We start from the raw sequence: 24606 nt of genomic DNA on the forward strand, positions 1-24606 counted from the left end.
TTTATTTCGTATTGCTGTATATGTTATAGAACATAAAAAATAAAATAAAATAAAAACACTGGCATAGTCTAACATTTAGCTAAATGCGAATGCAACTTAATAATGTTTCACTTGATTATGCATTTAATCAGGAATTATAGTTTGGAAAGTCTTGCTAGTAAAATGTGTTACGTTACAAGTTATGTGAAAACAAATACAAGTAGATTAATAAAATAAAGGCTTACTCATGTTTATTATCTCTGCTGAATCAAGCCGCTTCATTCTTTTTTCTTCATTCTTCATTCTTCTTTCTTCACAGCGAATCTTTTGTTTTTGTTTTTAGTCTTTGTTTGCTGAGGTATGGCTGTTTAAATGCTGCATGCTTCACGTTGTCTATTGTAATATCAATAGTAATAATAATAATAATAATAATAAATACTTATGTTTATGATCTCTGTTGGATCAAGTTGCTTAATTTTTTTTCTGAAGTAATCCAAATCTTTTCCTCTCAGCACGTCTTATTGGGGTGAATTATGTACTGGTATTATTACTCTCAGCGCGAAGCGGCCAGTAAAATAAAAACAAAAAACTGTGAACAGTCTCACTGCTTTGTTTGCTGTCATGTGGCCGTTTACACGCCACAAGCTTCACGCTGTCTATTATAATATCAATAGCACGTTCAGCACGTGGGCGTGGTCACATTAGATATAATGAAGGTAGACGTGAAAGACAGGACATTGCGTTGTTTTCATATGGATTACATTATCAACAAATATTTGTTTTTGATAAAAACTTCCTTAGTTTAAAAGCAGACATGTCAAGATTTATATAGATATATATCTCATGTCTCTTTGTTGAGTAATCACTGTGTTACAGTTCTTTTTAATGACGCATTTATAAATGACAATCAGAGCAGACAAAGGCTGCAGAAAGCACACCTTGTTTGATTTCTTTATTTTGTAAATGGACAAAGTTTTGTTGTTATTATGTCTGTATACAAAAAAAAGTAGACCCTTTACAGATTCGATTGATGTATTGTTCTTATCTGTACGATCAAAGCTGAAAGTGTTGGTCGACTCCAGAGGGCTTAAGACTGAATATTTCAACATAATTTTGAGTTTCACATGGTCCATAACATGCAGAGATGCTATGAAAAAAATTAATGTGGAGAAACAATTTACTCTTGTAACTGTAACTTGTAACTAAATTTCACAATTAATTACAAGCAATTGTCAAGAAACACAATGAATTATACATTACATTTTGAAATAGAAATACTGAAATAATATTTTCTTCTTCTTCCTGTGACCCAGCTTAATTATTCCAGTTCAGTTATACACTGCACAATTTTTTTTTCACTATAGGCAGGTACAATTGACAAAAGTGTAGGCTATAACTGTTATAACTCAACATTCCTCAATTATTCACCAACAGGCGGCTTTCTGGAGCTAATAATGTACAAAATCGAATGTATGCCTCTCTAATAACTAATATTAGTTTAAAACAAAAGGCAGACAGGAATTTACTAATTACATTCATCAGAGGCCTTTCAGATTGCACACATACACAATTGGTAATTAAGGAATATTAACAACAATATTGAGAAGAATTTAAAAAACCCTTGCTGGTTTGGCTGGTTAACTTTAGTTGCTTTAATAAGCTATTTAAAAAACGAACATTAACATTGTGTTCAACAAGGCTGCATTCATGTGATACAGTAAAAATGAGAAATATCTATTCCATTTACAATAGCTTGTTTTCTATTTTTAATTCTATTTTTTGTATGTTACTGTGTGACAGTCATCAGTGATGTGCAAGTGCAGAAGTCTACAATAGCTTGCATAGGTTGAAGTCTACTATAATGTGCATGTGTTGAATCCTAATAAAATGTGCATTAGTTGAGGCCCATTATGTGGATGGATTAAAAATCTGAAAAGTTACATTTTTTCATTTTGTTTGATCATAACAGTTTGATCATTACTTTGTGGACTTGTAAGGTATTAAAATGTACAGTAAATGTTCCATGGCCTGGAACTATTGTTGTTGTTGTTTTTGTTGTTTGTTTGCTTGTTCACCTTTTGGAATAGACATGAGTTACAACTTTTTAGCAGGTTGATCCTTGTCTTGATTTAATAATACATATTGTAGTGCAGGTTAACTGAACTAATCACTGTGATGGTTTTTACCACTGGTGCTTTAACCAAATATTGTATGGCCAAGTACCACAAACTAGCACTGCCCATTTGTGCTTAAATTGCATGAAGTGAATGTTAATACCAGAAGGACAAAGTGTCACACTGTCTCTGAAAGCCACATTGACATCTGAAAGCCACATCTTTCAAAAAGATTATTTGTCAATAGTCCAAATCATGCTTTCTTACTCAACTGGTTCCAAAATAGGATTTGAAGTGTAATGTTGTATATTGTGCTTGGAAAGCGACAGCTGATTTCGAACATATGTTTCAGTATGGATCAGTTCTGCTGTTGGGTTTATCTAAGGTAAAGATCTGTTCACTCCCACGCTCGCTTTCCATTAGCACTCTTTATTCTGCTTAGTTTAGCAACTGTGTAGGAGCCAAATTAACAATGTGATCCAGTTAACTTTTTTATTGATTAAATTCCTGTGAATTTCTTCTTGGTAATTATTAACTGGAATCCTTAACAGCTCAAATTAATTGAGTTTGTTTTATAAAATGAAACTGAAAGCTGACGGGCTGATTTCAGAATGTGAAATAATCATGCTGTCTGTCCATTGATTTTCTGTCAGACCTATATCTGTAAATTTAATTCCATTTGATAGTGCTGAATAGCCTACTCTGCATTTATATCAAGCAGCAAAATGTTTTGCAGTATTTTGTTTGTAAGTCAATTCATTTATATGCAGTTTTGCAGTTTCAGCGGTTCTTGTTATGCATGGTTTTGAATGCCCATTTCCAACCTTTCTTACCCTCAGGCTTTTGTACTGTATTTTTAAACATTTCCTGTAGCTCAGAATGGAAAGAGTTAGCAATGCCAAGGTCAATGCCAAATAAATAAATAATGCATATACAGTTTATACAGAAATATTTTATTTGTCTGTTTATTTATTTGTTGCTCTTTGTTTCTTACATAATTCATTAGTAAACTTTAAATAGGTAGAAGTTTAAGATTAAGTTTAAATTTATTTCACGAAAAGTCTTTTTATGCTTACCAAGGCTGCATTTATTTGATAAAAATACAGTAAAAACAGTAATAATGTACAATATTATTGAAATTTAAAATAGTTTAAAGAGTTTCTTTTGGTTTATTATACTTTTACATTCCCAGTAAACATGGTGCATATTGGTGGCATGACCCACCAGAATCACTGTTTTATTGTGAATGATTTGTTATTCATCATTAAAGAGCCAGTAAGATGAAAATTCTAAGCTTCCTATCACTGTTTATTAGTCCTGTACATTAGGTTTAAATCCATCCAAGGTTAAAAAACATTGTCATTTTGTCAAAATATCATTTTAAATTAACCTCAATTCTCAGAGATCCCCAAACGGTTCGCACAAAGCTTTTCAAAAGATTCAGTTTCCTTAAACCCCACCTTTCGGTAGCATACTGTGTTCTGATTGGTCAACTGACATAGGTTTGATTGGTTGTTCCGCACACACCTCCATGGTAAACTATGCGTTAGCATCTGTTTGGGGTGAATTATGTCTTATTCCTCTCACCGCGAAGCAAACAGTAAAATAAAAAACTTGAACAGTCTCGCTGCCTTTTCTTCTGTGTGGGTGTATTCAAGCCGCGCGCTTCAGTTTGAATCTGAATAGCGCGTTCAGCGCGGGGGCGTGGTCACATATAGCGAAGGGAGACATGAAAAACAGACATAGCGTTGTTTTCATATGGATTACTTTATCACAGAATATCTGTTCAGCAGCACTTGTTTAGTTTTAAAATAGACATGTCAAGCTTTATATAGATATTTCTCTCATGTCCCTTCATTGAGTATTCACGGAGTTACACTTCATTTTAATGACGTGTTTGTACATGACGATCAGCGCAGACAGGCTGCAGACAGCACACATACTGATAAGACGCTCTGGAGAAAACAGACACATAACTTCATAATCATACTTCACGTTGTGATTCGGATGCTCGTGATGCTCGTTGGTCTAAATAAAGTTGGTAAAGAACCCTCTTTTATGGCCAAACGCTTTGAAAATCCCGCTGTACTCACCGAGATTAAAAAAGCAGTCATCAGTGAAATGTTGTGAACCGAACAAAAGGGATTTGTTGTACTGCTCTGGTATTGTGGTAGAAATGAATTTTAGCCATTGGTTCTTCTGATTTTCATTCTTTGGCAGTAAAAAAAAAAAAAAAACAACTTGCCTTTACAATTAAAAACACACTGTCTCCTCGACATGATGCTATCACACCAACCAGAGCGTCTGTGCGTGGGGGGTGGGGCAGTTCAGAGTTTCGTTTCTCCCAAGACAGTAGGCGGAGATTATTATGCAAAGTGTTCTAGTGACATACATAGAGATGGGCAAAAGATTTGAAATCTATAACGACTCATTTCAGCGATTCGAAGTCGACTCCTTACTTTAGAAGCCAATAACTTTATAAATTGTGTACTTTTCGGTTCAATTACTTTGCACATTGTTTACACTGATGGACAGCTACATCATACACTGTAATACAGGTAATTTTTGATTTCCCATCTGTGTGGCTCTTTAACACAGTGCACTTTGTATGTGCAGGTTTTCTCCGGTCAGTGAAAATGCCCCTGTGGGAACGGTCGCAGGTGTCATCTTGGCGGCAGCCATAAATCAGACCATCGTCTACTCCATCATCGATGGAAATGAGGCCGGTGAGTGCTAATTGGATTCGTATAATTTGTTTAGAGAATAAGGTGCTAAAATAATGCAGAAAGTGCATACAATTAAACCATCACTTGCAGTTCTCATACATACAAGAGTATAGCTCAACCAGACCATGGTTTATTCCCTCCTCAAAAAAAGACAAGATTGTGGGAAATGTCACACTGGCCTTTTATGAGCTGGATATTATTGTATTGTAATAAATTATAGTTTGTAAGACATCAAGCTCTGGATAATGACAGCCCACAGACTCCTAGATGGTGTTTCTTAGGTGGCTGTCTGCTGCAAGTTATCAAAAGCTCAGTGAGAGAGAAGGTTTCGTTTGAAGGAGCGCACATCCTGTTGCCGTGTGTCATCTGAGAGCAAGAGAGAGCAGGAAGAGGGAGGTGTGTGTGATTAAATCCTCTCTGTTCAGAATGTGTTCAGCCGAAATCACATTTGAAAACATCTGGCGCTGGTTTAAAGCGATGAGGAAATCGTTTCGGTACATTCTCATTAAGTGGAATCAAGAAGCGTAGATAGGTAATCAAAGGGCTGTTTTCATTAGCGCAAACTAGAAAAAGCCAGGAAGAATAAGGTAATCATTCCACTCTTCAAACCGCCTGGATCCAGACGTTTAATGCGATGACATCACCCATGATCAGAGCTAATCCTTTATGAATGTTAATGAGACTCAAGAGGTGGGTAGTGCACTCTGGACCTGAAATCCCAATATAGCTAAGTGCATTAACGATACACTATACAGAAGCGGGGATAGGATGAGTTTTAAGACTTAGACTTAGCCATGCCAAGAATTCCAGATTGAGTTATGTCATATTATGGCAAAGGTACAGTTGACAATGTAGTTGTTTGACCCCTGTAAAGGCAATGGGGAAATATATTTTATAGTAAAGTACCATATGGTAATCCCTATTTTGAATAATCTAGTGAATACAATCTAGAGAATGCTTTTAAAATGAAGGGTACTTCATTTAATCCCTTGTGAAAGAGAAGTGTGCTTAACTGTACTAAATGTGTACTTCTGGATGTGTGTTTGCAGGTAATAAATAAATTAAATATAGGACCATTTAAAGTACACTTAGTACACAATGTACAACACTTAGTACAAAAGTACACAATGACTGTGTTTCTTAAAGGGTTACTCCACCCCAAAATGTCATTAATCGCTTACCCCCATTTCGTTCCAAACCCTTAAAAGCTCTGTTCGTCTTTGGAACACAATGTAAGATAGTTTGGATGAAAACCTGGAGGCTTGAGACTGTCCCATTGACTGCCAAGTAAATAACAGTGTCAAGGTCCATAAAAGGTATGACAAGTCGTCAAAAATAACTATTCAGTAATTCCTTTATTCCACACTTTGCTCTTCTGTGTCCTCCGCACCACAAGGATGTGCTGTTTTTACGTGTATTTAGATTTGATTTGAAATAAAACAAGTGCACTCTTGTGGCATGAATGACACAGAAGAGCACACGCAGCACGGTGATATAAAGTGACACAGGGGAGACTGTTGAAAAAAGTAATTGTTGAATAAAGTCATTCATTTAGTTTTCTTTGCTTACAAAAAGTGTTCCTGTCACTTCATATAACGCAGATTGTATGTCTGATGGCAGATGGAGTATTCTGACAACGACTTTCCATACCTTTTATGGACTTTGACACTGTTATTTACTTGGCAGTCTATGGGACAGTCTCAAGCCTCCAGGTTTTCATCCAAAATATCTGAAATTGTGTTCCAAAGAGCTTGAAACGACATAGGGGTAAGTGATTAATGACAACATTTTTATTTTAGCGTGGAGTATCCCTTTAACAAACGTACGTATACTTTAAAAAAGGTTACTTTGTAAAAATGGCAAAATAAAAGAACATAAAAAAACTACATCTTTTGTTGTGCTTTAAAAAAGTTAACTTATATGGCTAACAAACTGAAGTACTTCCAACTGTAGTGTTTTGTGTTACATTTAGATTACAACTGTCTGAATATTTTACCATGGTAATGGATATGAAAATGTTAATGTATTTTGGTCTTGATGAAATAGATCTGCTGCCACTGTAGGCAGAATTGCTGTTCTTGTAGATTATTGTATAATTATACGTACAGGAACTAGCTACTGCAAATACATACGCCAATACGGTGCTTTCAGTATTTAAAATATAAATGCTGCTGCACGAATAGCATATAAAATAACCGGTAGCAGATCTATAGAGGTGGAGCTGGGGAAGGTGGAGGGTTTCGGAGGAACTCTGAAAGTGTGCTGCGAAATTCTCTAGTGAATGCTAACCAGGCTTCTAAATGTAAAGCAGTAAGCTCATTGGCTGCATATGCAACATGAACCATTCAGCATGTGTCAAGCAGTTTAAAGCTGGGAATATCATCAGATTGCATTAACGACCCATCAGCTTGTGCCATCTAGAGCTTCATGACAGAACTTGGCATTTAATACAAATTAACAAGTAAATATGTTTTAAATATCCTACATTGTGACTTCATTTTTAAAAAGTAAATTTATAATATAAAAAAATATATTTAAGTTTATTATAAATGCCTGTCAGTATTGGGCAGTACACTTTTTTTTCTGTATTTCAAAAACAAAAGTAGTTATGAATTTATATAGATATGCACTTAAGTTCTACTTAAGTGGGTCAGAAAGCACTCTTTAAGTGTTTAATACTACAAATTGCACTTAAGACAAATTTTATACTACACCACGTTGAAAATTAATTATTAATAGCATGCGATTAAGCATCCAAAATCATTCAATTCAATTTATACTTAAGGTCTATGTCATTGTAAAGTATATTATTTCTGCAATATGTACTTTTTTTTTTTTTAAAGTATGCTAGCATGCACATTTTCCACAAATAATTAGAAATTATTTTTGGGGGGAAATTTCCGGCCACTCAAGTCTCCCACTCTATAATAAATATGTAAGGTTGCAAATGCATAATTCTAACTCTGTGTGTGTGTCTCAGTGTGAAGCTGTTGTAAAACAGCAATTAAACAAACCTGCTGTCTTTCTTCTGTTGCCACAGGGAAATTCATTGTGAACAACATCACTGGAGTTATTAGCACTGCCAAGCCACTGGACTACGAGAGTAACAGCAGTTATGTCCTCCGTGTGGAAGCCGACTCCATGAGGGTGGTGTCATCCAACCTACGAGCCCCATCCAAAAGTGAGAATACTTTTAATGCCCATTCATACCATGCAGTGCTTTAAGTGGCCCAAAAGAGGTGCCGGTACTCTATTATAGCCTATTTTATTAACGGTGGGGGGTGGGGGGGGGGGGGGTTATGTGTTGGGGGTGTGACGGGATGGGGGGCTTATGATATTAGACTTCCTAGCCTATAATAAAAGATAATGAATTTCAAACCTTAACTAAACACATTTTTATTCAAAGATCAACCGTCAGTCTGCCACAAGAAACAGCAACATTAAAATCATGAACTCAAATGTCATTGTTTTTTTTTTTTTTTTTTTTTTTTTTTTACAATGACTGTTGTAACAGTGCTTAAATCAGACCTTTCTGTTATGCTAACGTTAATAAGCTTAAACGAAAATAACGAAATACTTGTGTAGCGGAGTATTTTTTGTACACAAGTGCGCGAACTGTCAATCACTCCTGTACGCGTGCATCACTGTCCTCCTCACAGCTGCAGCAACTTGCGCTCTCTTCATCAAGCTTTAAAACAAAAAGGGGACAAAAAGATCATATTGTCTTTGTGCATAAGCTATAGATTAATTAGATAAATGAATATTTAAATTTGTGCCTAGCCGCCTACGGTATTTTTTTTAGAACTTAGAAAAAAGATGCTGCAGCCAATGAGCAGCCAGCGGGGGCTGGCTGCAGGACGACTCAACCTCCGCGGACAGTTTTTAATGTTTATCAGACAATTAATACTCAAGATTTTGCTTTAGTATAATTTTCGGGACAATTAGGGCCAGATTCGGGAGTCGGGACAACAGTTTAGATTTCGGGACTGTCATCTGAAAATCGGCAGTGCAGGTAAAAGATTGAAAAACCTATATTAAAACAGATGTCCAAATGAGTGTACCGGTACGCTAAAAGCACGTTCTGGGCGCACGGAGAGGTGGCGGTACGCTCAAGAGCTATATTTGGAAGTGGCGGTACGGAGTACCGGTGCGTACCGGCCCACTTAAAGCACTGATACCATGGATAAATGGATAACTATAGTATATATATATCAATCTCTATGAGAAGTTAACACTACAACTATAACGTTAGCGAAAGAGAGCAACAATATCCATGGAATCACTGTCAGAATTATTATTATTTTTATTTTTTTTCAGCTAATGAATGATTAAACATTGACAGACAAACAGTACAAGCATTTAAAGATGCACTGAGCAATTTTTGAAAAACGCTTTTGACCACAGTGTCGGACCATGTTCCAAAACACACCTGAATGTTTTTGCTTTTTATTTTGGAGTGAATAAAACAGCTCCTTTCCAGCATGCTCATCTCAGTGTAATAAAAATACAAGTAAATGACTTCCTGTCATCTCATGTTCTGTTAACATGGGGGATGGGCGGCTGCTTGTCCATCTTTTCCACGTGGAGTTGATTATGGAAAATCGTTATTCGAGAAAAGCAATTCATGATTAACCAGATTAGACAGCTATGGATATTGATTTCTTTTTTTCTCATTTAATATTCCAAGTACGCAAACCTGGTGATAAAATCAAAAGATTAGTTGCGTCCAGTCAGTCTGTCAGCTTAGTGGATTTAATTGATTGTTTAATGCAAGTTTTAATTAATTATATCTTGTCAGTGTGCTTGCAAGAGCTGCCAGGTCCTTGTTTTAAATAAGACATCATGAGTCTCATGAATATCTAGAAAGAGTAGTCATACATATATGAGGGTTGTGAATTGATTTAAAACTCATTAAATTAATTGCATCATATGCAGGTTAATTAATCTAATTAATAATAATGTTTTCATAGATCAAATGAAGAGAATTTAAAGACTTTATTTTGTAGTAGCAGACAAAGGCATTTCAAAAAGTCAATATATTATTTAGAATACTTCCTTTATGTTTTCAGGTGGTTAATTTCCTATTTTTATTCATTGTTGTTGGAGTCATTGCTGTCCAGTGGTCAACGTTTCTTGTGGTTTCTGCTCTGCGCTGTGATGCTTCAGTGCTCCACTCAGAGTGACTGTGCATAAATGAGAAGAAGGTTCTGGAAACCCCTTGGCATGAGCGCTGAAGTCTGTCAGATGATAAATCGTGTTGTTGCTCTCATACCCCCACAAAATATGACTCTGCCTTTTACTTTGAGAAGTGACAGATGATAGTCTTGAAGGACTTGATGAAGAAATGCGGTGCTCCATATAGAAATGTACTTCAGCAGCTTAGATGTGCACAACTGAGTGAAGAGCAGAGTTTTGATGATCTCCTGAATTGGATTGTAATAGCTTCGAGGCATGTTTTGAGAACTGGCATGAATATTTGTAATTTTTAAACATATGAATAGTTTAAAAATTTTAATGCAAGTTTTATTATCTCCGGAATGAGAAATTATACAAAAATATATAATTTTTTCACATTTGTTGAATTGACATTTACTTAATTGTAGTTAAAAGCTATGTTTTAATTAAGACATTTAAAAACTGCATTTGTCAAGCTTAAAGTCGGCATAAAATGGAGTAAACCTATTTTCTAAATGCTTATGATGGATCTTACTGTAAACAATGCATTGAAATGATAATGATAATAATAATGATACTAATAAATGTAAAAATAAACTTGTAAATTTTAATAAAAAATGACATCTTCTGATGAAACGGTGTCATTCCCCAATTATTTAATCCAATTCAACTCTGCTAATCTTACAATTGACTGCAAGCTCCCATTCACATCTGCCTCCATCCTATCTTTCAATGTCGATAATTGTTTTGACTCTGATGTGTTTCAGTACAGCAGAAAAGATCTATCTTTTCCATTGATCTTTTTTATTAAATGTCTATCAAAATACAAAATCACAAAAATTTCACTGATCTTTATTATTATTATTATGATTATTATTATTATTATTATTACAAAAGCTATATACGATCCAGAGCCATGCTATAACATGTTATTGGATGTTCTGTATGCCTTATATGTCCTCACTTCATTTGATCATGATTTTTAGTTTTTTGTTTGTTTTTTTCAGGCAACACAGCAAAGGTCTTCATCGATGTGCAAGATGAGAATGACCATCCTCCTGAGTTCACTAAGCCCTTTTACCTCGGTGGGGTTCCAGAGGATGCCAAGACCTTCACCTCTGTCTTACAGGTCCAGGTAAAGTGTCTTCTCCCGCAGGATTGTAGACTACATCCACGAGGCCACAGATAGCACTCCCATGGATAAGCCAAGGATTTGTTCACTAAGTGATGTGTATGCATCAGAATGTCAGGAACAGGATAAAAAGCCAATTGTAATTTAATTGACTGGTTCCTACACATGATAAAATGTCAGTCCAGCACCAGTGGAAGCAATTCCGAGAACAAAGCTGCACAGCGCTGAATAATAATTCAGTTCTTCAGCAGGAGAAAATCAACCATTTTCACGGTCATGGAAGACCTGAAATATCAGGGAGTTTTAAAAGTGTGTTTTCCTGGCCTGGTAAGTCATGGATATTAATCAAATTGTAAAAGTCATGGGCATGTCTTCGGTGAATATAATTTTTTTTATATATATATAAATTTCAGTGGTTTGCTATTGCATACAGAAAAAACTTGTTTGCAACATAATTTTATTATTATTATTATTATTATTAAAAGCAGATCCCACATTGGCCTGAATGATTTAGTGGTGAACAGGTCTGGTTTTAAGTGACTTGAATGGAAAAATGGTAGGAATTCATTATTGAAAAGGATGTGTTATGCTAGTTTTCCCCTGTGCTGGTGGTTGAAGTGAGTCGGTTCCTAAGTCCATGTGAGGTGTTCTCTGGTTGATCAGATTGCTAGTCTTGATTTGGGAGCTTAAGGTTGCCCAGCTGGGGTCTAAAAGATTGGATCATCTGGAGACAGCTTGTAAAATGTCATGACTGCAGTGGCCCGCTGATACAGATCTCAACACAACTGTCAAAAGCACAGACAAGGGCACTGCATACTCTGGAAAAAATCCTCATAAATCAGCCAGGCTTTCTCTTAGAGCATACACTGTCCCTTACAAGATGCTGTGCCTCTATCTTTATTTTCTTTGTCTTAACTAGTACTTTTCTGCCTAACAATGACTTTGTCTTTCTGTGTTCTCTGAAGGCTCATTTATACTCGACGTGTCCACAAGTTCGCTTGGAAAATATGACATCATCACGGTGTTGCCGGAAGTTTGCTTTGAGTGTGCGCAAACTCATTTCGCGTGGCAGTGTGCACGCCATTTTCTTTTTTACTTTCCAGGCAGATAGCTGAAAATGCACATATGTGCCATCATTTCACTTTAATATGAAGTTCAAACTCCATCAGTTGATTTTTGATGGAAAAAAATGCATAGTTTGTATTTTTTTTATTTTATTTTTTTGCATAGTTTGCCCAAGGCTTTTTATTTGCAATACATTTTATTTTTTATTGTATAAAAATAGAATTATAATTTATTTAGATATTAAGTTTTCTTGTGTTTGATGTGAAATAAAGCCAATAGTTTAAGATATGTTTATGTTTGTACAGAAAGAAATTATTAATTCAACTCATTCATCACAATACTTGTACAGGCAAATTATTTCTTCTCACCAGTGATTCCCGATGGTTTTAGAGGACAAATACTCCACATCTCCCCCTGTCGTTTCAAAGAATAGTACAATGACTAATGCGACAAGTTTAAAAGCCTTGTCCATTTGGAAAGGTGTGGAAAGGAGTCAGAGGAGGCTCGTGAAGTGGAGCAGGGAAAAAAAATACAGTAAATCGTGCTTGACTAACTCTATTTCTTACTCATAACAGTTTTCAAGCCTTTATTCTAGCCTGAAACATAAACTATAGAAGTACGAGTATAAATATCCAATTTATACATACATTTATACATTTCTGTGTGATTTAAAATACACCGTTTTCATTCTCAGTACTGAAGTGTAGCACTATAGCAGATATTTGCAAAAAATAATAAAGAAATAAATGTGTTCATCAGGTCAACTCCTGTCACGGCATAGTAAAAGTAAAAAATAAATAATTTCAATAGGCTAAATGTTTGGGCTATTTCACAATAAATCTATGTTTTTTTTTCTGTATTGTTCTGGGCTGCCTTTTCCAAAAACATAAATGCTTTCTAATTATAGGCTACTCCTGGGAAACGCAGCTCTATTTAAACTCCGTGTGAACCGGAAGTTGCAAACGACTTTTCTCCAGTGTTGTGACGTATTTCTGAGAGAAACGGAATACTAAATGAGGAAAAATAGTGGGCATGGTTTCATTTTACAACTAGCACCTTATTGAATCTAGAAAAGTAGTTAATGACAGATATCTCACAAACCCCATTTCGTGTTCTGTCCAATTTTTAAAGCATTCACACGTAAAGTGCTTTGAACACATCCGTGACCTCTGTTATCCCTCCTTCCTCGAAATGTAACATTTCGAGCGATCTGGACCGTAACGAGGGAATCTTAGGGAATGGGAAAAGTATTTTGTGAGTGCCACATGCAAAAATGCACCTCCTCGCCATCTCTCATTTCACGCGCTGTCAATGCTCGCAAACACACAGGCAGCCTGTCTACTGTCAGTTGGAAGGGCGTGGTTACGGATGCTAATCAGACACCCAAGCCGTCAAACCTACGTCATCAGGGAAGGTCCTCCAATGCAGAGGGGTGGGGCATTTTCAGATTTTGATTGAAGATTACCAAGCCAAATTTTTTTTGTGTGTGGATTGACTTGCATGGATGAATTGTTCACCACAAAACGATCAATTTAGGCAAAAAAAGGTCAATATGCTCTGTCAGAAGTGAGTGAATGCTCAGGATTGATTCACCCATCCCTAGTTGATAGAATGGTGGACCACTTTACCTTTTGCCTTGTCAGTCTCCTCACCTCAAAATCTACTTTCTCAAAAACTGTAGTGTTATCTAATAATTTTCCGCAGGAGTTTTAGCTAGCTGGCTAATGTTGCGTTCTCTCCTGCTGTGTTCAGTGACTCAATTCATCAAGCTGTAGCTAACATTAACTAGAGGCCAGGCGTGATTTTAGCTTCTGATGGTGGTCTGCACTGGTGATGCAAGGCCCTTCGAAATTAATATTTCCATGCACTCACGCTCCCTTCTGGCTCGCGCACCTGTTCGCAGTTCACTGAATCACAGTTCACTGAATCTTGCGCTCCCTTCTGGCACGCGCACCTATTCGCAATTCACAGACTCGCAGTTTGCAGTTCACTCAATCTTGCACTCCATTCTGGCACACGGACCTGTTCGCAATTCACTGAATACCCCCACCTCCTCCCCAAGTTTTTTTTTTTTCTCATCGAATCTACACGATTCACGTAGTTCACCTATTTTGGTTTCAACAGCGAATTTCACCGAAAAGTTAAGGATTTTCATGTATGTTATGTGAATACAAGGCATTTTTTCTTAATAAAAACATTGAACAGAACAATTCCTAATGTCTGTACAATATACATGTCACTCTCTATTGTGTCAGTAATATTAATTAAACAACAGCATTGACAAGATAAATAGAAAAACACTCATAGCTCCTGAATGGATAACTTTAATACTTTAATAGGTTTTTTGTTGTTGAACATACACAAAGCCTTATTCATTTTAAATATAAACCCCCTTTGCCAATAATTTAAGTATCTGTGTATAATTTTATTTTTCATTTAATTACTTTTTCAGTTTCCGACTGTTTATTTGTGTTAAACCCCCAACAAACTCCAAGCACTGTTGATTTCATTACTGTCTTTGTTCTGTTGTTTTTATTTGTTCACTTGTTTGTAATTGGTTCCTTTCTTCTTCTTTTTTTTTTATTTTTTTCATCTTAAATAATTAAAATTTTAATTAAAATATTTTTTCTTCAGATATACTTGAAGGCTAATTTACTTTTCACTTCAAAGAAGTGTTTAATAGTATATTAGTTTTTACTGTGGTATCAAAATTGCAATGCATTCCACAAGCATCTACATTTACGTACTTGTGGAAGTATGTTTCTGGACTCAGAACTACAACCTGTAAAAGTCATCCATGTAATTACCTCAGTGTTTCTCTAATCAGACATGCAGGCACATGCACATGCTGTCCCTCAGACAGGGATTCACCTCATATGGCTTCACCCTGCCTTAAGTTCATGTGCAGACTAAAAGAACAGCAACAGCGATGCTATCGGGTGCCTGGCGTCCTGCATTCGTTCAAGGAGACCTTATTAGCCAAGACCCCAGACTGAGTTAAGCCATGCAGCAGAAGTCCAGGGATTTATAGGGTCACATTCACTGTGAATACAGATTATCATCATCAATGTCTCCTGTTTACTCGAAGAAACATCTGAGATATGAAGTTCAGCGGGCAAAAATCCAAATATGTTGCCTTGACATACACGATCACGCATTTTGTCCATTTATCAGGTGTTGTAGAAATCACTTACTATGAGTTTTTGTTCAAGCAGCTCAGGGGTTCATAGATTAGACTTATCTACTTTTGAAACCCCTCTTTAAGTAGTTTTGATGAGGAAAACTGAAAATTGAAACCATTCCTAGCTCTACCAACTCTAAGGACAAGGATGTTATGAAGGAACTGCTTTGCGTTGTGGAAACGCTTTCTCCGATTAGCCCTGCATCCATTGTTCTGTCATGATCTGATAAATAGTTTAAGCAGTCTAGTTTAATCTGAGGTAGAAACGTGAAGGGAAAAATAAAAAGAGACTTTTTTGGAAATACAGTTTCGATTTCACAGCTTCTAGTCAAAGATTTCTGCCACCAAGTCGCGTGTTATGTCCATGCTCAGCCTCGATAAATGCCCAGTTAAAAGACAGACCTTTTGTTTGCAAGGGACTTTAATACACACTTAAGTAGTGTATGTATTAAGTGAGATGGGTCTGTTAGAAAAAAATAAAATATATATATATATTGGCCTTCTAAGAAAACATTGTCTTTCTGATATTCCTCCAGTTTAATCTAAAGTAGAAACATTATGAAAGGAGAGTCTTTTCTTTTTACAGTTTCGACTCGATATCTTTCACAGTGATAATCAAAGTTTTATGTCAGTTGTGCATTTTGTCCACACTCAGCTTTGCTAAATGGCCAACTAAAAGACCTTCTGTTTGTAATAGATAATTTCTGTATTGAAACTGAAATGTTTCTCCAAGGCATATTGAAAAAATGTTGGCCTTCTGAGAAAACAGTGCCTTTCTGAAGTTCCTTGAGAAACACGAAGAAAGAAAATAGAACGAGACTTTTTATTTTGACTCTAGATCTGTGCCCAGTGACAGTCTAAGGTTTCCACTTTTGAGTTGTGCATTGTGTCCACACTCAGCCTCACTAAACGACCAATAAAAAGACTGATCTTTTGTTTGAACGAGCCTTCAATACACACTTACTGTGTCCATTGAAAGGGGTCTTCCATGCATATTGGAAAAATATTGGACTTCTTAGAAACATTGCCTTTTTGCTGTTCCTTGAGTTTAATCTGGGATAGAGATGCAAAGAAAGAAAAGAAAGAAATGCAAATTCAGTTTCACCAGTTCAACTCAAGATCTGAGGCGATCAAAGGTTTCTGCTGCTGAGTTGTGCATTCTGTACATGCTCAGCCTCACTAAACGACCATTTAAAACATGGACCTTTTGTTTGCAAGGGCTTTTAATACACACTTACTGTATTTATTGAAACCGGTCTCACAGGCATATTGGAAAAAGTCTCATTTGTGTTAATGACTCTGCCTGGTCCAGGGCACCCTGCTGTCCGTGAAGCCGCCCATTCCCCTCTCTTGTGAAAAGCCATTATAAATCATTGTCGCAGCAGAGGAGTGCTATAATGTTCAGCCGAGACGGTGCCAAAGTGACTTGGTGTTGTAAATTTGGAGCTTGGAGCTCCCCTTTAAGGCCAGAGGTGGAAGTGCGTGTGATGGCAGAGGTTGAGTGTTGTAGGTGATAAGTAGCTCATGGCTGTTCCCCTCTTTGACATGTCTGTGCTCTATTTTGTCTGACAGGCTGTGGATAAGGACACAGGGAATTACAGTGCCATGCTGTACAGGCTGATTATCCCCCCGACTACTGATGGAAAAGACGGCTTTGTTATTGAGCCCTTCACAGGAGTAATTAAGACAGCCATCATGTACAGAAACATGCGGCGCTCCTACTTCAAATTTGACGTGGTTGCTACAGACGACTATGGGGAGGGACTCAGCAGCAGCGCTCAAGTTGTGGTATGTATGTGATCAAGTAGCATAAAGTTGAGTTTTTTTGGTGGTAGACCTATTTCTCATTCAAATAACCAATTTGTTAAACAATGGCTCTTTTAAACAGATTCTTTTAAACAAATCAGTTGAAAAGTCTCACAAAAAGAGTCATAGTTGTCAGCTTGAACCAATGTTCACCAAATCAGTCATAAATATGACATCTGACACACTGAACTTAACTTTGAAGTCATGTCTTCACTTTCATTCACATCTGTGTAATTAAGCCACAGACATCAAATACGATTGTCCTTGGGTGAGGGACTTTCATCTTAAAATTTGAAAAGCAGCAATTCATTTCCATGTATAAAGACTCAATTTATACTGGGAAGAATGTTACTATTACTGTTTTCTAACAATTTCTACTACATTACGTTTATTTTTTTTCTACCCAACATTGTACTATACAGTGAGATGGAATCATATATATATATATATATATATATATATATATATATATATATATATAATAATTATTGTTTTATTTGTTATTTATTTTTATTTTTATTTACTTCAATTAATTTATTTTTAATTTAATATATTTATTGACTTATTGTTTTATCACTATTCATTTTTATTAAATTATTTATTTATTTATTTTTACAGTTTTTACCCACTGTTTTTACTTTTCCGTCGACCCCCTACTACTCCCTTATGGCCTGGACCTCAGTTTGAAAGCCCCTGGTTAAAGAACATCATTTTGTTTTAATAAATGCTGCTTGGGGTAATACAAATAATAATAATAATAATAAATATGTTGTCAAATATATGTACCATAGAATTTTATCAAGGAACCGGAATCATTAGGTGGCATCAGAATCAAGGCAATTCTGGTTTTGTAAGAAGGAAAGGAATTACACACTTTAAATACGCAATGCCGAGCCAGTTTGAATAGACTGATTAAAGTTTGAAGCAGTAATCTGTCTTGAGATGCAATCCATCATGTACATTTACAGCAGAAGCAACTCCGTTAGCTGATTTTGATTATAAAAATGCACTCCCCGTAAGGTTTCTTGAAGAATGTCCAAAGCTGATGCAAAAGAGGCATTGATTTTTTTGGTGGGCTGAGGGGCTCCAGCGGTATTTAAACTCATTAATCAATCTCTCAATAGAACTCAATATCTTCAACCCGCACTTAACCTGTAAGTTAAAAATGTAGAAGTAAGGGCATCTAGTTAATGCCAGATAGACGACTATTGAAGTACAGGGCTTGATTTAAAGGAACACTCCACTATTTTTTTTTTTTTTAAAACAGGTTAATTTTCCAGCTCCCATGGAGTTAAAAAGTTGAGTTTTACAGTTTTCTAATCCATTCAGCCGATCTCTGGATCTGGTGGTAGCACTTTTACCTTAGCTTAGCATAGATCATTGAATCTGATTAGACCGTTAGCATCTTGCTCAAAAATGACCAAAGACTTTCTATATTTTTCCTATTTAAAATATATATGGATAGGAACTATACTCTCAATAGCAGAGTCGCTGGGTACTATTTTCAGGCGCTGCTTAATATCATTGCACCTGCTGCACCCATGGTACTGCAGCAAAGTTCCTTGATTATTACACCAGAATGAGTGTGACTACAGAAGAGTAAAGTTTTAAATAGGAAAAATGTAAAAACTATTTGGTCGTTTTTGAGCGAAATGCCAATGGTCTAATCAGATTCAATGATCTATGCTAAGCTAAGCTAATAGTTCTACCACCAGACCCGGAGATCAGCTGAATGGATTCAAAAACCATAAAACTCAACTGTTTAACTCTAGGGGAGTTGGAAAATGAGACTATTAAAAAAATTTAAAAAAAGTGGAGTGTTCCTTTACATTTTGACTTTCTTTCTTTGGTTTAACACAAACTACAATTTTTTTGATTTGGATTTGATTATTTGTCTAAAAATTGTAGTATGTGTTTCGCAAAATAAATAAACTCATCTGGGACGGCAGGGTGAGTAAATGATGAGAGAATTACCATTGCATTGCTTTTCAACGCATTAGATTTAAAATAACCGATAAAGTGGCACTGCAAACAAGTGTTTTTCTTTGTGTGTGTGTGTGTGTGTAGTATAACAATACAAGTGTATATAAACAAATCTGTAAATTGCTGGTTAATATATGCTTTTGCATTTATTTATTTATTATGTACAGTAAGAAGAATTGAGTTTCCTTTTTAACTCATCCCCTCTTCCAGTTTCGTCAGTCAAAGAAACAGCATATATTTAAAATGTTACATTTCAGAGCCTTCACTCTACACTATGATTTTCTCTTTTATAACCAGACATTACTTTTGTCTTTTCTCCCAGGTGTCAGTTGTTAACCAGCTGGACATGCAGGTGGTTGTATCCAACGTGCCGCCCACTGTAGTTGAGCAAAACAAGGATCAGCTGATAGGGTAATGCATTCTATACAAACACACTCTTCACCCAGACATACTCCCCAACACAGCGTTCATGGCAGCTGGAGAAGCCGCTTGAAGTTGTAATGTATGCATGAGTACTTGACTCCTGCGGGTGCAAAGGTTTATGTTGGGGATAAATCAGTGGGCTGCTTGATTCTGTCAACTCTCTTATATAGAAACCGGACTCACACTGTGTAACATCTGCAGCAAGAGCAGAACAGCCAGAAACCCCACTTTCATCTGTCAGCCATGGGATTGCACTTATCCTTGCCTTTCTCAATTAAAATTATATAAACCTAAATGACTTCTTTTTTCAAATTAACATAATGTTTTTTTTTTATCTCTCTCTCACACACTCTCTCTCTCTCTCTCTCTCTCTCTCTCTCTCTCTCTCTCTCTCTCTCTCTCTCTCTCTCTCTATATATATATATATATATATATATATATATATATATATATATATATATATTAGGGGTGTCACGATTCTCCAAATCCTCGATTCGATTGCATTTTCGATTCTAAGCTCACGGTTCGATTCGATTCTCGATTTTTACATTTATTCTTTTTAAAGCACAGATTGTCATTTTTCAAGCTAGACTTTAATGCAATATAATATCTGACCTTTGTTTGCAATGTACCACACTACATTGTCAAATTTAAAACTTTTATTAACAACAATGTAACAATAACTTATATCTTTAGTCAATTGAAAACTTAAAATAAACTGCCATCCAGTTTCTCTTTTGTAAGTGCAGTCTTCTTCACAAAAGATGACATTCAAGTTCACAACAAAACAAACAAAAACAATAAAAAATGACTAAACTAACCTTCAAATATTACGATGTATCTATTTAAAAGATTAAAGATAAAACACTTGTTAAACACTTCACTGTCATTCATTTGGATTTATATATATATATATATATATATATATATATATATATATATATTAGGGGTGTAACGGTTCACAAAATTCACGGTTCGGTTCGATACGATACACTGATGTCACGGTTCGGTTCGGTTCGGTTCGATACGTTTTAGATACAGCAAAATGTAAAAACATCTCAACTTTTCAGAATGCCGCAAGCGCACCGCGGGTCATGTGACAAGAACCAACCAATCAGCTTCATCCTTTCCCGTAACAACGTTGAGAGCTCAGCCAAGATGAAGGAACAGCTGATCATAGTTGTATATGGATTGCAATTTTGAAATAAATTCAGTAGCAGAGCTACTGCAAGCGATTTTTAGAGCTGCAAATCCATTTATCCTTCGCTGAAATTTCCGCGTCTCATGGAGAGAGCACGTCATTGTTGCTTAGCAAAGACAGACGCCTCATGAGCGCTTCTGCCCGAGCGCTTTGGAAAGGAGGAGAAAGACGCGCTTAGCGTTTTCCATGCGTTTTTAGGCACGATATGTGAACGGCCCCTAAGGCGCTCGCTCACTCAGCACGCGCTGAAGGCTCGTTGCAAAATGTCTAATGCATTTAACAGACCAGAAATATAAGATCCTAAAATAACCAACAGGTCTGGTGTTTGGGTTGGATTCCCTGTAAGCTATAGTGTCTAAATGCTGCAGGGATAGTTTGCTGCGTGCATGTTTCTCCTTTTTTTCGTCTTTTCCCAGATAGTACTGACGCATATATCCCAGATATTCCCGCTGTTTTTTTTTGTTTGTTTTTTTTTGTAATCCCGCTGGTGTACCCTGTCATGTTGCAGATGCGACATACCGTTGTTTTTTTTATCCACCACTCTCTTGCCATCACCATTATAGCTTAAAGGGAATCCAAAGTGCACCCAAACACCAGACCTGTTGGTTATTGGAGGATCTTCTCATTTCTAGTCTGTTAAACGCATTGGCTATTTTGCAACGAGCCTTCAGCGCGTACTGAGTGAGCGAGCGCCTGCTGAGTAGCCTAACATAAACATATAAGATGGTGTTTTTTTCTTCTTCGGGAGTGTCAGGGGCGTTGCCTGTTATGTTGTTTGGGTTATTGGGCTACCTTGTTGAAAGCATATCATTATATTTCTTTCTCTCTCTTTTTTTTTTTTTTTCAAATATAATTAATTACTCCAAAGAACCGTTCGGTATACATAATGCGTACCGCGTACCGAACCGAAAGCGTCGTACCGAACGGTTCAATACGAATACGCGTATCGTTACACCCCTAATATATATATATATATATATACACATGTGTGTGTGTGTGTGTGCATCATTACAGTCTGTAAAATATGTGTATCTCTTATTACAAGACTGCAATCACTAGCAATCAGAAGAATTCCAGTTAATCAAGTATCTACAAAAGATCTACTCTATAAACAATGCATTAAATTACATTAAAGACAAAAATAAATTAAACAAGCAAAATAAATGATTACTCATATGTATCTGGTCCACTGATGAAGTCATGGGTCAAGTCAAGTGAATTATTAATCATTTTCTAACAGGCGTCGAATACTGACTTTAGGAAAAGGGGAATAACCAATGACATTTGAGATAACAACTAAAACAGCAAGCCCCGCCCCACGACTGACAAAAATAAAATTGTTCGCGCGAGCAGAGGTGACTCACCTCAGATGAGATGATAGAGCGCGAGGATGTGGGGAATGAGCATGCGCGCGCGAGGCCTTGTATTGCGCGCAGAGTACATGTCATGCTCGGTTATTTTTGTCATTGATTTGCCGTCATACAACATGGGGGCGTGGCAGCATTGACGATTCCATTTTTTAATTCGAAGTTTGAGACTGTGAATTAATTTCGATCGATTTCGTGACACCCCTAATATATATATATATATATATATATATATATATATATATATATATATATATATATATATATATATATATATATATAATTTGCTACTTAAAGGGTTAGTTCACAGAAAATTAAAATTATGTCATTAATGACTCACCCTCAGGTCGTTCCAAACCCGTAAGACCTCAGTTCATATTGGGAACACAGTTTAAGATATTTTAGATTTAGTCTGAGAGCTTTCTGTCCCTCCATTGAAAATGTATTTACAGTATACTGTCCATGTCCAGAAAGGTAACAAAAACATCTTCAAAGTAGTCCATGTGACATCAGAGGGTCAGTTAGAATTTTTTGAAGCATCAAAAATACGAGTCTATCTTTTGTTCATTATCTGGCTCGGCTCGTTGTTCATCTTCAGTTCTCTCTTCACAGCAGTTCAGTCAGTGTACTGTTGAGTAAATGAATTACTCCGGGATATTGGTTTGTTGTAACTCAGAGGGAGTGTCAGCCACATGAAAAAAAGTTAACAGCTTAAGTCATTTGTGGATTAATGCGTATTGGAGACGTGAACCGTTTTAAATGATTCAGTTCGATTTGCTGAACTGGTTCGAGAAGATCCGGTTACATCGAATGATTCGTTCGCAAACCGGATATCACTACACTGCAGTGTTTTGAACATGCTCACAACACCCAGGAGAGAAGACAATTCTGAATAAAGTCGTAGTTTTTGATATTTTTGTACCAAAATGTCTTTTCGATGCTTCAAAATATTCTAACTGACCCTTTGATGTCACATGGACTACTTTGATGATGTTTTTCTTACCTTTCTGGACATGGACAGTATACCGTACACACAGCTTCAATGGAGGGACTGAGAGCTCTCGGACTAAATCTAAAATATCTTAAACTGTGTTCCGAAGATAAACAGAGGTCTTACAGGTTTGGAACGACATGAGGGTGATTCATTAATGACATAATTTTCATTTTTGGGTGAACCAACCCTTAATATCATGTAAGGTATAAAAAATGCTAGGTTAAATACAACCCAGCACTGGGTAAAATAACGACAAACCCAGCGATTGGGTTGTTTTGACCCAGTGTTTGAGTTAAATGATCAACCAAACCTTCTTGGTAGTAACCCATATGCTGGGTCAAAACAACCTAATCTCTGGGTTTGTCCATATTTTACCCAATGCTGGGTTGTGCTTAACCCAGCATTTTTTAGAGTGTAGTTATGTTAGGTATGTAATATGTTTAGGGAATCTAATAGAATAAGGCATAAATATGTGCTTTATAAATACTAAAACAGCCATATTGAGCATTTACTTTTATTTTTTGCAAAAGAGCAGCATGGAAAGTTTTTCAGAATCTTTCCAATTTCTCCTCCTTGTTCCACAGAAGAAATATTAATTCAGTTTTGTTGTTTTTTTCTGTGTTTAAATTATGACAACATATTCATTTTCATTCAAATAGACTTCCCTGTCGAGATATAACAGTGCAAATATGAGGACATAAACACATTTAAATTCCTAGTATATACACAGACGGGAACACATTTAGATAACAGAACTCACAGCAGAGTTTTCCCAAACCGCCTCTTTCTCTCTTGTCAAGCTATTTCCCCAGCAAACCTGCTCCTTGTTCCGTTCCTCCAAGTAGAGTCATTCCAGCTTCTGTTCTTTTTGTCCCACGTTCTTATTTCACCTCGGCAGCTGTGTGTGTGTGTGGAGGGGGGGTGGTATCTGAGGTACTGCAGGTAATTTGCTGAGGAGGGCTGGCTTCTCTGAGAAGTGTGCTGATAGGCTAGTGACAAATGGTCAAAAAGTGCTTTAGTTTTCGAGATACCCCTACCGGAGGTAGAACTAAACCCAACAATGTTTTTCTTCATCTCTAAGGTCTCCCATATATGAAATGGATTCTTGGCTAAAAATATTTTACTGCTAAGATTGTTAATTTAACAGATATTGTTATACACCACAAAACCAATAAAGGACTAAAATATAGCCTGTCCGTATGGGAGTTAAGGCATATAAACTAATGCAGATCAATCACACAAGCTCTGAGAGCTTTGAAACTTGACATGTTTGTAGTCAGGAAGTTGATTTAACTACTAGAAAAGACTGGATGTGAATATCTTGATGTATGGAATAAATAGACACATGTTAACATATATCTAAAATAAGCGGACATGCACAAATTTAATATCTATGCAGAATGTTTTCATTTACTTTGTGCTTGCTTTGCCTGGCATTATCATAGAAAAACATATGATGG

At 36.3% G+C, this 24606-nt stretch overlaps 1 protein-coding gene across 2 annotated transcripts in view; it reads left to right on the top strand.

The window, feature by feature from the left end:
* The window catches only part of LOC113111945 (protocadherin-15), a 232806-nt gene that overhangs the window by 175255 nt on the left and 32945 nt on the right, over positions 1–24606 (top strand). For both annotated transcript variants that reach the window (XM_026277216.1, XM_026277217.1), the window contains exons 25-29: positions 4710–4819; positions 7860–8000; positions 11002–11129; positions 16945–17160; positions 19484–19572. In XM_026277216.1, the coding sequence (XP_026133001.1) occupies positions 4710–4819; positions 7860–8000; positions 11002–11129; positions 16945–17160; positions 19484–19572 (684 nt within the window). The remainder of the gene's footprint in view (positions 1–4709; positions 4820–7859; positions 8001–11001; positions 11130–16944; positions 17161–19483; positions 19573–24606) is intronic.

Source organism: Carassius auratus, chromosome 12 (genome assembly GCF_003368295.1).
Source record: "Carassius auratus strain Wakin chromosome 12, ASM336829v1, whole genome shotgun sequence".
Lineage (NCBI taxonomy): Eukaryota > Metazoa > Chordata > Actinopteri > Cypriniformes > Cyprinidae > Carassius > Carassius auratus.